Here is a 16,948-nt window from a genome sequence, read left to right as displayed (position 1 = left end):
CAATAACTGGAAGGAGGCTGAAAGAACAAAAAATTGGAAAAATGGGGTATGTCCAAGTTAAATGCCAAAACTGTGTTGAAAATTGTGCTTTTCTGATTTAAGTCGTCCTCTTCCTGAAATCTAGGAAGATGGGGATTTTAGCACTGGAAACCCTTCATTGATCCCATTTTCAGGGAAAGAAACAGATGCTTTCTTCTGCAACACTTTTTTCCAGTTGTTCCCAAAGAAATCCAACGTTTTGCTGTATTTTGGCTGATTTGTCTGTCTCCTCCAGGGGAACCCATTAACTCTGGGTAACTTTAGAATACTGGAAAAAATTAATCACATTTGGCATGGATAAGTTATGTGCTCAAAAAGATATGGGGGTCTATGCACGAACTACCCCAAATAGCCAAAAAAGGTTTTACATTTTTTAGATGTGCGTATATATATATATATATATATATATATATATATATATATATATATATATATATATATATATAGATGTATATGCAAATATAAAAAATATACAATGTATAACATATATACATCTACCTCTATATATATATATATATATATATATATATATATATATATATATATATATATATCTGTATATATATCTATATATATATATTTCTGTGTATATATATATATATATACATATCTGTATATACATCTATCTATATCTATATATATCTGTATATCTATATATATATCTGTATATAAAACACCACTTGATGGAGGACTATGGTAGTACAGACTGTGTTTTTAACAAAATATAGCATTTTTGTAATGTTTTAAAGTAACACAGTAATTTGTAGTTCGGCAATGCATAGACTTGCAGAGACACTGTAGTGCACTATTTTTGTGGCATATTGGGTATTAGTGTTTTTCCAATTTTTTTACATTTTTGTTATTTTTTTAAGGTTCCATGGTACCTAGGAAGTACCTCAGTATGCCGTGATATTATTTAAAAAATATATATATTAACTTCTAATTATATTTACCTAGCTATTACTACTTAAGTAAGGTAAATGACAATAGGTACGGTAAAAGTATGAAACCTAGTACCTATATGTAAGGGCCTAAGCTAGAACAGCAGCAAAGTGATCTTAAAACAACATGGTTGCCTTCAACTTTTATAAGGACAGTAATTATCGAATCAGAAAATGACATCATTGCAAAGTACTGCAGTACTACCCTGAAACTGGTATGTTAAGGCATATCACTAGCTTTATGATGCTAATAAATCATAAAATATTTACCTTTTCATTTGCAAACACAGAGAATAATCTGTACACCATATTTTTTAATCCTGCTGAATTTAATCAAAATCTGACTGACCGTTTTTGTGCTATGTGAACTACTAAGCCTATGTAAAATGCATTGGAGTGTAAGTGTGTTTTGAGACCTCCCCTTTATCTTCACACCCCATTTGATCAAACGCTGCCAAACTTTCAATTGTTTACCAATGTAACTGGTGCAGTAGGTCTACAAAGTTTTACGAAGATTTGTCAAATGGTGCAAAGTCATTAAGGGACAAAAATCTGAGAATTCCTATCCCTGGTAACCCTAACTATAACTAGAGAGTGGCCCCTGCCACTCTGTAACAGATATATCAATAGAGATAGAGATAGAATCATAAAGGCATTTCAGTCCACTGTGTTCTGCCATTGGTCTGTCTGCCATTTACACTCTGTTTTACATCCATTACTATGAACAGCTTGGGGTAATGGTTCAGTCAGCATCAAGCATTGGCTGTTTTGCACTGTGAATGATGGTCTTTTACATCCACCTGAAAATGAGTGCAATTCAATATCGTGTCTGGCTGTCCAGACCTAGAGTTTTGGATTTTCTCTTTTTATACTAACTCTTTTATTTCTTTGCTTCTCCTATTTTTGTTTTTTAATGTTTCTAATGAGGATACTACAACATTTCAGGCAGCACTAATGGGTTGGTAGTTTCCCGCTCCTTCATTTGCAGTGCCCCACAATCAAAGTTCCCACTTGCTGTAAACCAGGAGATCATTATGGAAGGCTTTTGTCCATAGAGATGAATTGCTTTACCATTCGAAAATGGGCAACATGTTGCTTCTTAATGTGGTGATCATGCTTGAACCTAAACTCATAATAGACTATTTGCAATACCCTTGCGAGATGGACACCTCCTGTTATGTTTAGGTTTGTTATTGAAAACATTTGTTCCCAGTGTTTAGAAGGCAGCATTTTGTTTTTCTTCTACTTATATTCTTTTAATTTATCTTACATATGTTTTTGATCTTGCGTGTGTTTATTGTGATGTGTCAGAAGCTGAATGTAAGGATGAGTCAGCGGATTGAGGAATGGATACATGAGTGCCAATGTTAATGGCAGAGTGCATGTATGATTACTTATTTAGTGCTGACTCCTATCAGTCTTGGGAAAGGCACTTTCACCCTTAATAGTACACAAAGGGAGAGTATAAGGGAGTAGGAGAAGAACCCACGTACTCGACTCCCCAAACACAATACTAAGTCACAAACGAGAGTACGGGGTTTTTTGAAATTACAAATGGGTTGAAAGTGTGCTAGTTGCGTCACTATACCAATCCTAAATCTCAACTAAAGATAAAACGAGGGGTGGTTTAAGGTCTGTGGAGGGGGATTTCCTTTACGGACTAGGTGGTCTCACACACTATATAGTGTCATGCTTCATCATATGACCACCTAGCCCCACCCAGGTAGGACAATACCACCTGGGCGGACTCAACCGCGCTGTTAAAGGAACAGGAGGGAGTGCGTAAATTAGTTTGATTTCTGGAAAGTAGGGATCCAGCTATGCTATGGGAATAAAAACACCTACTCAGATACCAGGGTGAGTTTTAATAAAAGGTTCTGTGTGGTGTGATTAAAAGAAATGGGAGACCAGTGTGAGAACAATGACTCACAAGGTCACCTATCTAGCCGACATGTTTCTGCCCTTGTGATTGAGCTATGGAGGGTCTCTGGGCATTCATCAGGGCGTTGGATCCCTGTTGCAGATGCTTGTAGCGTGCTGCATTTTAAATCGCGGTAGGAAGAAACGTGGGAACGGAAGGAAGGGCCTACCTTAGCCAAGGGAATACCTGGGGAGGACCCTAACAATAAAGGCTACTAGCCTCTGGTATCCTGGAGAGGGAGCGTCCCCTTATAGTCAGACTTGCATCAAAGGTGGGCGCTCTCTGTGCGCCTATACCGACCTCTCTTTCAGGACCGCTTTCAAAAAACCCCGTACTCTCGTTTGTGACTTTCACCCTTAAGCCAGACCTACTCCCATTGCCAGGCCTTGTTTTGTGTTGGGGATACACAGCATAACTTAAAGTGTATTCTGTTGTGCTGGCTCCATCACATCCCGGTTTCTTTACTTGGAGGTCAACGGCATTACCACAGTATGTACTGTCCTAGGCATGTAATATGTAAATACCACACTTGTCTTCGTGGACAATTTTAATTCCCATGTGTTTACTGTATCGTATTCTTTTATTTTTAATTCATTATATTTTGGATGTAAAGTGCTCTGAGGCATATTTGCTTTGAAATAAAGCACGTTGTGACTGAGATAATCCTGCTAAAATGAAATCTTCTCTGTAAAGTGGTGTGCTGCTTCTGAGAGCAAGGACTGCATTATAGGTTATATACAGAAACAATCTCATAAGGCATGGTATCTAGGTCACGAGAGAGCAGAGTATAGGTAAGAGTATCACAGTACAGTAGTATTATTGAAAGATGTGCCTAATAAAGTGAAGGAGGATTCTCTTGGATAGGCATGTACTCTAGTAATGTGCAGAATTTAGGATTTCTCCAGAACAGTTGGAGGAAGTCCTGCCTGACTGGACATGAAATGCTGTATTGGTTAACAACAATAATTTTGCCCTGATTATCAAACATTTTGCTATGACTATGTATGAGTTACTCTTAAAGTGCTGGTTTACTCTTGAGTTTTGCATTATCTTGATTTCTCAGAATTAACTCCTTGGGGGCATATGTATGAGGATTTGACATACAGTAGCACAGCGAGTCATCTTGTTGCACTGTCCTACACCAAAGTGAAAGGGCATGACTGGAATGTATTTATGCAAGAAGCTGCAATCCTGTCCTTTCCCCCTGCGCTGGCACTATTTTGGCAGCCTAACGCCAACTCAGTACAAATCAATCCTGATGGCATTTTCCTCTTTCTATGTGTGCTGCACAATGCAGCACACATAGAAAGAGGAAAAAATCAGGAGATTAAAAATATTACTCCTCGTTATGTCTCATCTTGGGAGACGTGAGATTTTGGCACTTTCTCAGGTTTACGTGGTTTTATAAATCTGGGACAGCGTCGAAACCCCACCGCAGCGCCCATGTAACACCTTCCTGATGTAGATTAAGGCAACGCAGCTACTTGCAGAGCCTTGCCTTACTACATATCTATGCCACCATTCAAAGCCATGCATAGTGGCTTTGTGTGGCCTCATAGATATGGTTCTGCAGTCTGCGCTGCAGGAGTGTCAAAAAAAGTAATGCTCCGGTGGCGTACAGGGCTCGTAAATATGCCCCCAGATGTTTACAAGTAATTCAGGAGTCCCAAAACAGTAGTTTGTAGCAAAATCTTTGTGAATCGGGCTGATTATGTTCCTGCTCAGCCCGGTCTTCATGTAATACCAAGAATCACATATACCTTATAAAGCAACACTATTTTTCTTATTCTTACTAGGCAAGCGACCATACATGGTGCTCACTGCACGTGTTCACCCAGGGGAGAGCAACGCCAGCTGGGTGATGAAGGGGACCCTGGAGTTCCTTGTGAGCAACGACCCGGCTGCAAAGATTCTGCGAGAGAGCTTCATCTTCAAGATCATACCGATGCTCAACCCAGACGGGGTGATTAATGGCAAGTGAGTAGCTGATGTTCCACTGGGACAGCACGTAGAATTCAGCATATTTAAGCACCACGCGAATCAAGTAAATTGAGCCCACAGCCATTCATGACGGCTACGGTTCAAACGCTGTGCCACTCTCTCCACACTTAGACCTGTATACCTATGCATGTGGCAGATGCAGAAAGTGTGGTTGCCACGTCGGTCCACAATAGTAGGCTCATTATCGTCAAACAAGGGCAGTTCAATGGCGGTTATACAGTAGATTTGTGAACCCCTCTCTCTAACAACTGAAGCGGTAGCGGAGTGTGGCTAGAGACGTGGGGTGTCAATACGGTGGGATGTAAACCAAAGGCCGTCAAATGAGGGAAAGACAGTGGAGAAGACCGAGAAAGAGAACTGAGGTAAAAGGGAAAGGGAGATGAACAAAAAAGAGTACGCGGTAAACAGAAAGGAAATAATACATATGGAAGAGAACTGTGAATGAGTAGATAAAAAGGCAGAAGGAAAAAGGGTGAGAAGGAAGGAAAGAGAAAAGTGACAACAGAAACATGAAAGAGAGAAAAAGTGAAAACAGGGAAGAGTTAATTGAAGGAAGGACAAGAGGAAAGGTGAAAGAACTGAAAAGTTGGAGGGAGTAAGGGTTGGAATGTTGTATGCAAGGGTTAAAGCATCAAAGTGTGTATGGATGGATGAACGAATAAAATGATAGACGGTTAGGTGAAATAACAGGTGGTTGGATGGAATGGTGAGTGGATGGATGCTTGTGTGGATGAGTAAAAGGATGGAAAGATGATGGAAAGAGTGGATGCTTGAGTGGAGAAGAATTAATGGATGGGCAAATGGGTGGATGGTTAGAAGGAATTGAAATGTAGGCTTTTTCAAGGGAGGGTCGAATTCGCTTTTTCGTTGCCATTAGAATTATAGTTCATATTGTGTGTTTTTTTCTTTTTTTTTCTGGTTACTCGGCGCTGTAAATGACAGTTACCTGCAGGCTCCATTCAGAGAGACATGTTGAACGTACTCCAGAGTATTTATCTGCCTTTGATTCAGTTTCAAAATATAGAAAATCTGCTGTGTGTGTTAAAGTTGAAAGTTGCAAGGCAATACGCATTTTATAATGGCATGAACTCGGGACATGTTATCCAAAGACCATATCCTGTTTATGCTCAAAGGCAGTAACTTCATTATCGTGCTATGATTTCAAATGCAACACTGTGGTGACTAATGGTAATTGCCTGGTGATTATACATTTTATCACTAGATATTCCAATTATAGCCTTATTAAGTATAATTGGCAAGGGGATGAAGAAATGAATAAGGGGCACGACTCAATTGCACGCACGATAATTAATTAATGCGTATATGAGAAGCGTATGTACATATTTAAAAATAGCTATAGCTAGATCAAAAACCACAGAGGTTATATGATTAGATTAACCAAGTTGCATTTTGCTTCTTACAGAAAGGCAAGAGCAATTTCCCCACAATGGTATATGTACACAAATATGATGTGCTGCACATCCAGAGCTTTTTTTTACACTGAAGCTTCAGACGCATGGTAACAGAGAGGGGCAGAACAGTCAGTAGGCTCCCGAGTGTCCACTCATCAGTTCTCTTCAGCAGTGCTTAATTTGCGCGTGTTGTTTCCGGTGCTGAGCACTGGCACTCATTTTTGAGGGCCGGGGCTCATTCTTCTGCGTCAAGCATTTGCTGCGAGCAAAAGGCAAATATGGAAAAGACGGAGGAAGGGAAAAACGAAAAAGCGTCACAAAGGGAGAAAGTAAAAGGCTGCAAGAGTGAGCTGAAGGGGACAGGGAGTGGGTTGATATGGATTGAAGAGGCCCGAGATGGTTTAAGGATTACGCCGCCTCAGTTCTCTGTGTTCGCACATTTAATTGCTGCAGTCACGTGTTTAGGAGGGCTTTGGGCACCAGCACCTTTTTATTTACATATTAAGCACTGCTCTTCAGTATGCCTTAAACGTATTGTTAAAGAAATGTGGTTCATGTTATTATTTGTATACGTTAATTTATTAAACTTGTAAAAATACCCTATAACAACACTATAAACTTATATAATTACGCTAAACATCGGGTACACAACAAAATGGGCCCCATAAAAAAAAAAGAAAAAAAAAAAACAATCTCCTACAACACTGCCACTTGGAACTTCAACACTCTGGGTTAGTTCTGATTTACATCTGAAGGACTCTCTCCACAATATATTTACATTCTTAAAACACTTCTAATCCAACTCAGCATATCACACACAATTGCCCAAAAAGTACCATGCACTCAAACTATCTCAGTGTAGGTCTAAACTATTCTTTTCCATTAAGAAGCTATAGATACACCCATTGCCAATGTCATTTGGACAAAAGGTCAAAGGTAGGAAGAATGCATTGGTGTCTTCAGCATCCTTGCAATATACAAGATCATTCACCCGGTTGTTTTCCTTTGGAGGTAGCCCTGGACCTCACTCTATGGCCCCTGTGATCTGCCTCTTAGTTATGAATCTGTGCTTCAGTGCAGTGCTGCCTTGGATATGTCCCAGTAGTGCTCTTCTGTGAGATGGCAACCATTCAAACCCAGTCATCTCCGTTATTGTGGAACATACATATGACCAATATGGTGAGAAATGCCCCCCAAATAATCTAAGTATCAGGGGTGTGTGGAGTTTGTGTTAGAACATTTTTCGTAACAGTCTGTATTGGCTATTTACAGAGATGTTTTTGGTCTCACTGGAGTAATCTTGCCAGCTGTGTCTCTAGCTCGCCATTCCACAGTTTGTAATGCTTTATTCCCCAGACCCCTTCTACAGTTGTATGTTTAGTGAGATGTCCAGGACTAAGTGACTTGAGCAAATGTGTAAGAATGTTGACATTTGCAGGTTATGCAGGTGAGTAGGGTAGCTTGACTTTAATACATCATGGGACTTAAAATATAAGAACATATCTGATGAGTTAACATTCCTAAATACCTTGAAGTATACCGCTGTCAAAAATGTGCAGGGAACAGATCAGCTGTTAGAAATGGGGTCTCTAGCAGGTAGAGGTATTCACCTTTGTCCAAATAGGGACCACAATCCTAGTCAGGGTAAGTCACACACAATCCAAATTATCCTGTGCAACACCCTCTGGTAGCTTGGCATTGAGCAGTCAGGCTTAACTTAGAAGGCAATGTGTAAAGTATTTGTGCAGTAAATCATACAGTAACACAGTGAAAACACCACAAAAATACACCACCCAAGATATTTATCTGGTTAAATTAAGGTAAAAAATTATAAAGATTCAATAAACACAAGCTGAGATATCACTTTTGCAAGATTAAAAAGAGTCTTATATATTAGAAATCAACAGTTGTCTCTTGGTTCCACAAAGTACCTGGTTTGTGTAAAAAATTACACCCATGGATACCGCAGAGGAGGAGATGCGTGGAAAAATAGGGTGTGCATCAGAATTTCTGGGGCAGCACAGATGATGCGTTGTTTCTTTCCACGCTGCAAGGGGCTTTGCGTAAATTTCTGGCATGCAGTCTTTATTCCTCACTGTGATGCAGGTTTTTCTTTGATGCCCAGGGACGGTACAGGGAAAATCCTGAGCATGCAGGAAGGAGTCACAGGTGTTGCGTTGATCCAGTAGGCGATGTGTCAAATTTTCTGTCACACGGCAGACACTGCGTAAATTCTTCACTCAGGAAGTCAGGCTGCGTCGTTCCGGCTCAGCTGTGTGTTGAATTTCAGGTCACAATGCAGCTGCTGCATCGATCTTCGCTCGGGAAGTCTGGCTGCGCCATTACGGTTCCGCTGAGCGGTGATTTTTTCATCGCAGGCTGTGCATCATTTCTGGCAGGCTGTGCGGCGATTTTCAGCACATAAGGAGTTTCCTTGAAGAAATTAAGGGGGTCATTCTGAGATTGGCGGGCGGCGGAGGCCGCCCGCCAGACTTCCCCCCTCCAAAATACCGCTCCGCGGTCGAAAGACCGCTGAGGGTATTTTGGCTTTTGCACTGGGCTGGCGGGCGACCACCAAAAGGCCGCCCGCCAGCCCAGTGCAAAAAACCCTTCCCACGAGGACGCCGGCTCAGAATTGAGCCGGCGGAGTGGGAAGGTGCGACGGGTGCAGTTGCACCTGTCGTGAATTTCAGTGTCTGTGAAATTCTTTTTGGGGCCCTCTTATGGGGGCCCCTGCAGAGCCCATGCCATTGGCATGGGCACTGCAGGGGCCCCCAGGGGCCCCGCGACACCCCATACCGCCATCCTGTTCCTGGCGGGAGAACCACCAGGAACAGGATGGCGGTATGGGGTGTCAGAATCCCCATGGCGGCACAGCAAGCTGCGCCGCCATGGAGGATTCAATAGGGCAGCGGAAAACCGGCGGGAGAGCGCCGGTTTTCCCTTTCTGACCCCGGCCAAACCGCCGCGGTCAGAATGCCCTGTGGGGCACCGCCAGCCTGTTGGCGGTGCTCCCGCCGACCCTGGCCCCAGCGGTCCGAGACTGCCGGGGTCAGAATCACCCCCTAAGTCTTTTTGGCCCTGAGACTTCAGACAACAGGAGGCAAGCTCAACCCAAGCCCATGGAGAGCACTTCTCAGCAAAGTCAGAGGGCAGCAGGGCAACAGCACAATAGCAGGGCAGCAGTCCTTCACAGCAAAGCAGTCCAGATGAGTCCTTTGGGCAGCCAGGCAGTTCCTCTTGACAGGTTGCAGGTTCTGCTCCAGTGGTGTCTGATTTGGTGGGGTCAGGGACCCAGTTTATATACCGAAAAATGACTTTGAAGTGGGGGGACTTCAAAGAGTGGTTTGAAGTGCACAAGGTCCCATTTCAGTACAGGCCTGTCTGCCAGGGTCCCAATAGGGGGTTTGACAGTCCATTGTATGAGGGCAGGCCACTCACCTTTAAAATGTAAGTGTCAGGCCTTCCAACCTCCCAGAGCAGGAAGACCCAGTCAGTTTGCAGATGAGTGCAGGTATGACTGAGTGTCCTGTTTTTGTGGTTGTCTAGGTGAAATGCACAAGGGAGCGGTCAACCAGCCCAGCCAGACATGGATTGGAGATAGGCTGTAAGTGCAGAGAAAATGCTCACTTTCTAAAGCTGGCATTTCTAAAATAGTAATGTAAAATCCAATGTGATCAGTAATCAGGATTTTGTATTACCATTCTGGCCATGATAAATATGACCTGGTTACCCCTTTCTGATCAGAATCTACCACTCAAACAGTAAATGAGTGTAACCTTAATGTTATCTTATGAAAGGAGTAGGCCTCACAGTAGTGGAAAACGAATTTAGAAGTTTTCCATTACCAGGACATATAAAACACACATGTCCATGTCCTGGCATTTTGGATACATATGGCCTACTTTAGGGGAAAATTATATATGTAGAAAAAGGGGAGTTTAAGGCTTGGCAAGTACTTTTAAATGCCAAGTTGAAGTGGCAGTGAAACTGCACACACAGGCCTTGCAATGGCAGACCTGAAACATGGTTAAGGGGCTACTTATGTGGGTGGCACAACCAGTGCTGCAGGCCCACTAGTAGCATTCAATATACAGGCCCTGGCACACATAGGCCCTCATTCCGAGCCTGGCGGGCGGCGGAGGCCGCCCGCCAGGCTTCCCCCCTCCGAAATACCGCTCCGCGGTCGTAAGACCGCGGAGGGTATTCCGAGTTTTCCCCTGGGCTGGCGGGCGGTCTTCACAAGACCGCCCGCCAGCCCAGGGAAAAACTCCCTTCCCACGATGACGCCGGCTCGTAATAGAGCCGGCGGAGTGGGAAGGTGCGACGGGTGCAGTTGCACCCGTCGCGTATTTCAGTGTCTGCTTTGCAGACACTGAAATACTTTTAGGGGCCCTCTTACGGGGGCCCCGCGACTCCCCCTCCCGCCATCCGGTTCCCGACGGGAGAACCGCCAGGAACTGGATGGCGGGAGGGGGAGTCGGAATCCCCATGCCGGCGCAGCATGCTGCGCCGGCTTGGAGGATTCCTTTGGGGCAGCGGGAAACCGGCGGGAGACCGCCGGTTTCCCTTCTCTGACCGCGGCTGAGCCGCCGCGGTCAGAATGCCCCGCGGGGCACCGCCGGCCTGTCGGCGGTGCCACCGCGTCCCACGGCCCTGGCGGACTTGTTCCGCCAGGGTCGTAATGACCCCCATAGTGTACTTTATTAGAGGCTTACAAGTAGATCACATATTTCACTTGGGTATGAACCAATGTTACCATGTTTAAAGGAGAAAGCATATGCACTTTAGCACTGGTTAGTAGTGGTAAAGTGTGCAGAGTCCTCAATCCAGCAAAAACAGTGTCAGAAAAGTGGAGAGAGTCAGACAAAAAAGTTGGGGGATGACCACCCTATGGCTGTGAGGTCTAACGTCACATATAAAAACCAGTTGAGTGAGATGTTAGTGTGCCTTTGGCACTAAGGCGGGCAGGTGTGAGTTATCAAAAATGGGTACACAACTATATACGGCAGTGGGGAGCCAATCTATTTGTGCCTCAGCATAGTGTATCCTATTCATAATAAGCAAAACCCAATAATACTATTTTTTAAAATGTGATTATTTCCATTATCAATTTGGAAGTCCCTCCAAAGCATGAGTCCTGAGTGACGTGTCACCGACGTCCATGACATCCGACTCTGCCATAGGACCTGTGGGCCCGTGGTGTGATTGCTACACTGCAAAGTCGATGCTTCATGTCTTGGCCTGATGGATTTATCGACCCCACCAGATAGTAAAGAACCAATGCCTCGCCACCGACACAGCATCACCTCCCCTGCAACCGTAAGGAACCAACGCCTCACCTCCCTTATAGCAGTAAGAAACCAAAGCTGTACTGGCTCCAGCGATGCCTCACCTCCCCGACTCCATGCAACATCTTTGTTTCCTCATTTTCCAAAAGTACTGTACCTGGGGTCTGGGTCTGAGTGCAAAAAATTAGGGAGAAAAAGAATCAAAGCAATGGTGAATGTGAGGGGAAAACGGTATATGAATGTGTTACAAAGCACTTTACTCTGCCCAAGCTCTCTCTCTATATATATGTATGTATGTATAATATAAATATATATATATATATATATATATATATATATATATAAGGCCAGGAAATGCCTTCACAGAAAACAGGGATCCTCTTTGGCAAGGAACTCCCACAACATTCACTGGAATGGTAACTACCTTTGATAGCATTGGTGAGTAATCTAGACATTCCCTCTTCTTCAGTAAAATGGAATTTCCTTTCTGTGGAGGTGCTAGCAGAGGAACTGAATGTTTAACATCCTCGCTTTGATTCATCTGCCTTCCTTGGTCCCTTACACCCTACTGCAATGTGTCCTGAATAACCAGGCCAGTAATTTGGGTGATGTGGACATCGGCCTGCCTTCAGTGAGAAATGCCAATCCTGATCCTGCATCAGACACGCTTACACTGGACAGACCAGATGCAGAAAGCTCAGTGTGTGAGTCATGAGGCCCTGTACTGATGATGCTTTCTCTTCCAGATTTCTAATGAAAGCGTAGGCCATGCACTCACCGCTCTGGACACAAGCCCTCTTTTTGGTCAACAACCACTATAAATTGAAATAGGCTATGAAGGTATTTTATTCAGCATGAAAATATTCACAACCCAGTGCTAGGAAGGGAATTATTTATCAAGCATGGCTGTTGCAGGAGTCATTTTCAGAACTGATGCAGTTACACACCATTTAGCGTAAATGAAAATCATCCGCTTGAGAGAGGGAACATATCATGCGTTGTTTACACATAAAAAAATGGAGGCATGAGAAGGAATAGCCTGGAATCCACCATATGACCATGTCACACTTTATTAATCTTCAGGGCCAAACTCAAAGAATTGATCAAATAGAATTAGCACAGTGACATAACCTAGCTGTTGGGTATTCACAAATAACTGGTTATCATCAGCACAAGATGACATTATATTTCTGTATGTGTGTATCTTCACGCCTCTTAATTTCCCTTCACCTTTTTTTATTGTCTAGTAGATCCTTCTCTAAAGAAAGTACTAAAAAGTTACTTTGATGGATCCTGTTGGACCTGGCTTTTTTGACAGGGTCATCCCCAAACATTTTGCCTCCTTCCTCCTATTTTTTCTGACCTGTTGTTGGCTTTTGAACTCTGGGCACTTAACCACTGCTAACCAGTGCTAAAGTTCATATGCTCTCTGTGTAAATTGTACTATTGATTGGTTTATCCATGATTGGCTATTTAATTTACTTGTAAGTCCCTAGTAGAGTGCACTATATGTGCCTAGGGCCTGTAGATTAAATGCTACTAGTGGGCCTGCAGCACTGGTTGCGCCACCCACTTCAGTAGCCCCTTAACCTTGTCTCAGGCCTGCCATTGCAAGGCCTGTGTGTGCAGTTTCACTGCCACTTCGACTTGGCATTTAAAAGTATTTGCCGAGCCTAGAACTCCCCTTTTTCTACATATAAGTCACCCCTAATGTGTGCCCAGGTAACCCCTAGAGCAGGGTGCTGTGTGGGTAAAAGGCAGGACATGTACCTGTGTAGTTATATGTCCTGGTAGTGTAAAACTCCTAAATTTGTTTTTAAACTACTGTGAGGCCTGCTCCCTTCATAGGCTTACATTGGGGCTGCCCTCATACATTGTTGAAGTGGCAGCTGCTGATCTGAAAGGAGCAGGAAGGTCATATTTAGTATGGCCAGCATGGTAATACAAAATCCTGCTGACTGGTGAAGTCAGATTTAATATGACTATTCTAGAAATGCCACTTTTAGAAAGTGAGAATTTCTTTGCACTTATATCTTTCTGTGCCTTTCAATCCACGCCTGGCTAGGTTTAGTTGACAGCTCCTTCTGCATTCACTCAGACACACCCCAAACACAGGGTACTCAGCCTCACTTGCATACATCTGCATTTTGAATGGGTCTTCCTGGGCTGGGAGGGTGGCGGGCCTGCCCTCACACAAAGGACTGCCACACCCACTACTGGGACCCTGGCAGACAGGATTGAACTGAAAGGGGACCTGGTGCAATTCTTAGCCACTCTTTGAAGTCACCCCCACTTCAAAGGCACAATTTAGTATAAAACAGAGCCACTGCCCTACCTCATCAGACACTTGTTGGAAAAGAAACCTGAACCAGAACCTACATCCTGCCAAGAAGAACTGCATGGCGGCTCAAAGGACTCACCTGTCTGCTTTCTACAAAGGATTGCTGCCTTGCTGTTGACCTGCTGCCTTGCTGAACTCTTGTCTGGCTGTAAACGTGCTCTCCAAGGGCTTGGATAGAGCTTGCCTCCTGTTCCCTGAAGTATCAGGACCAAAAATACTTCTCTTTTTCATTTGGACTCTTCATGCGCCGAAAATTTCGATGCAGAGCTTGTTCCGTGGTGAAAAATTCACTGCACGCCGATTCAGAAAGACGCCGCTTGACGCGACGCCTGCGGTGCGACCGGAACTTCGACCCACGGCCTCGCATGGGCAACTCCACCCGACTTCCAGAGAGGAAATTGACGCGACGCCTGCCGTGAGAAAGAAAATTCCACGCTCAGCTTCCCGGAACGACGGGCAGCCAGATAACAAGCCAAGGAATCCACGCACAGACCCTGGGACATCCGGTAATCCCGCGATCCATAGAAGGAGACGGTCCACGTGCTGGAAAACGACGCACGTCTTCCCAGAGTGAAAAATAACGACGCAAGTCCATGTGTGAAGGGGCGCAACCGACGCACACACCATTTTCCTCCCGTAGAACGACGCACATCTCCCCGCATGAAAAATAACGATGCAAGTCCATGTGTGAAGGGGCGTAACTGACGCACACACCATTTTTCCACGCATCTCCTCCTCTGCGGCCCTCTGCGGAGATTTTCCACTCCAAACCATGTACTTTGTGCTTGAAAGAGACTTTGGGGGTCATTAAAACATTGGCCAATGCGGCCGCACTCCCGCGGTGCCCATTACAACATCCCCGCTGGGCCGGCGGGCGCAAACCTAGTTTACGCCCGCCGGCTCAGCGGGGATGCGGGCGCAACATAGGAGCCAGCTACTAATGGAGCCGGCGGTGTTGCGGGCGTGCGACGGGTGCAGTTGCACCCGTCGCGCTTTTCACTGTCTGCTTTGCAGACAGTGAAAAGCTGCACGAGGCCCTGTTAGGGGGCCCCTGCACTGCCCATGCCAGCGGCCCCAGGACTCCCCTTACTGCCAGCCTCTTCCTGGCGGTGCAAACCGCCAGAAACAGGCTGGCGGTAGGGGAGTCATAATCCCCAGAGCAGCGCTGCTTGCAGCGCTGCCCTGGCGGATTATCACCGCCGGGGCTAAAACGGTGGGAAACCGCCGGCCCCGGCGGTGCGACCGCGGCGCTACCGCCATGTCGTAATACGGGTCTCCGTAACGCCAGCCTGTTGGCGGTACGGACGCCACATTACCCCTGGCGGTCTCCGACCGCCAGGGTCGTAATGACCCCCTTTGTTTACTTTTTAAAGACTTAAGACACTTCATATCACTTTTTTGTGATATCTTTACAAATTCATATTGCATCTTTGATCGGTTTGACCTGCAAATACCCAGATAAATATTATATATTTTTCTAAACACTGTGTGGTGTATTTTTGTTGTGCTATATTGTGTTATTGTATGATTTATTGCACAAATGCTTTACACATTGCCTTCTAAGTTAAGCCTGACTGCTCGTGCCAAGCTACCAGAGGGTGGGCACAGGATAATTTGGATTGTGTGTGACTTACCCTGAATAGAGTGACGGTTCTTGCTTGGACAGAGGGTAACCTGACTGACAACCAAAAACCCCATTTCTAACAGATCCTACCTTGGATATTTTTCACTGATGTTACATTGTTATTAATCCAAAATGTTTCTTTGCATTTTTATGTAAAGTATTGTTTCATGCTATGCATTTGCCTGCATATCCCATTTGTTCTGGAACCTTCAATATAAATTCTCACCCTACAGTTTTAAAAACAATTTAGAAAATTCAGTCCTCAGTAATTCCTTATTGTATTATTTCTCAGGATTATGGCCACACTCAGTTAATACTATGTGATGCTCTCAGGATTATAAATCTCACAATCAACAAAAGGTTTGTTGTGGTAATCAATTTTAAAGATCATTACACATACACATAGGTTATTCCTGTCCTCAGTTCTCAGGTGTTTCTGTCCTTTAGAAAAATGAAAAAAATACATCACAAATTTCTTCACTCTCACTACTTTGAGTTGCAGGTGCTGACATCATCCCTACAATAACCTTAGAGTGTATGCGAATAAATCTGTAAACATTTTAAACAGCTAGTAAATTGCAAGTTAACAAAAAAGAGAAAAGAGTTACGAGCCGTGGCTCTACATCATGAGGAATTGTCGCATCATAATAGATATTGGAAATCATACAACTGTACACTACCAAAAAATTCTAGTCAATATGTAGCAAATTCCTAGCTAGTACTTGAAGTAAATCTCATTACTGGAACAACACACATATCACTACTCCTTCTTCTCATAATAGCTGTCTGTTGGAGATCATAGGGTTCTAAAAAAAGAACTGAAATGCTCACCTTTTTACAGAATGAGCATACACCCGGAGACATGTAGATGGAGAAAATAGCTCTAGCATCATTCACTTTCCCGATCAGGAGGCTTAGTTTGTACATTTGAATGTTTTTTACTTCTGTTGCTCCAGGCTTAAGAAATGGCAGCCCTCAAAACATTGCTTTCCATTTGTTTGTTTAGAAAATTAAATTGGGCAGAATTTGAAAATTGTGTAGTCCACAATCGTTTACATTGTAATTTAAAATAGCAGCTTCATTGTTCTGTCTGATTTACAATGTTACTTATTTTAAAATTGTAATGAATTAAATAACCTTGAAACTGGTTGCTAAGGAGGTATGCAGAGCGAAATGTTTATAGAGAATACACATTTTTAAATATGTTTCATAATTGCGATATGTTTTACTCAATTCAAAATATATTTCAAAATATATTTTAAAGCTAGTGCTTAGTCATGTGAGGATATGCAATTACTTACAAGAGGGAATAGGAAAACGTAAAAAGAAAAAAATTAAATGTCTCAGCAGCAACTCATCTGGAAGGCCTCACATCCTA

General features: G+C 43.7%; 1 protein-coding gene across 1 annotated transcript in view; it reads left to right on the top strand.

Moving 5' to 3' along the window:
- The window catches only part of AGBL1 (AGBL carboxypeptidase 1), a 2,739,156-nt gene that overhangs the window by 1,662,517 nt on the left and 1,059,691 nt on the right, over positions 1-16,948 (top strand). The window contains exon 18 of the mRNA XM_069221447.1: positions 4,698-4,878. Coding sequence (XP_069077548.1) covers positions 4,698-4,878 — 181 coding nt within the window. The remainder of the gene's footprint in view (positions 1-4,697; positions 4,879-16,948) is intronic.

This window comes from Pleurodeles waltl, chromosome 3_1 (assembly GCF_031143425.1).
Source record: "Pleurodeles waltl isolate 20211129_DDA chromosome 3_1, aPleWal1.hap1.20221129, whole genome shotgun sequence".
NCBI classification, from domain to species: Eukaryota; Metazoa; Chordata; class Amphibia; order Caudata; family Salamandridae; genus Pleurodeles; species Pleurodeles waltl.
Note: the sequence above shows the minus strand (reverse complement) of the source record. Positions and strands in the feature narration are given on the sequence as shown.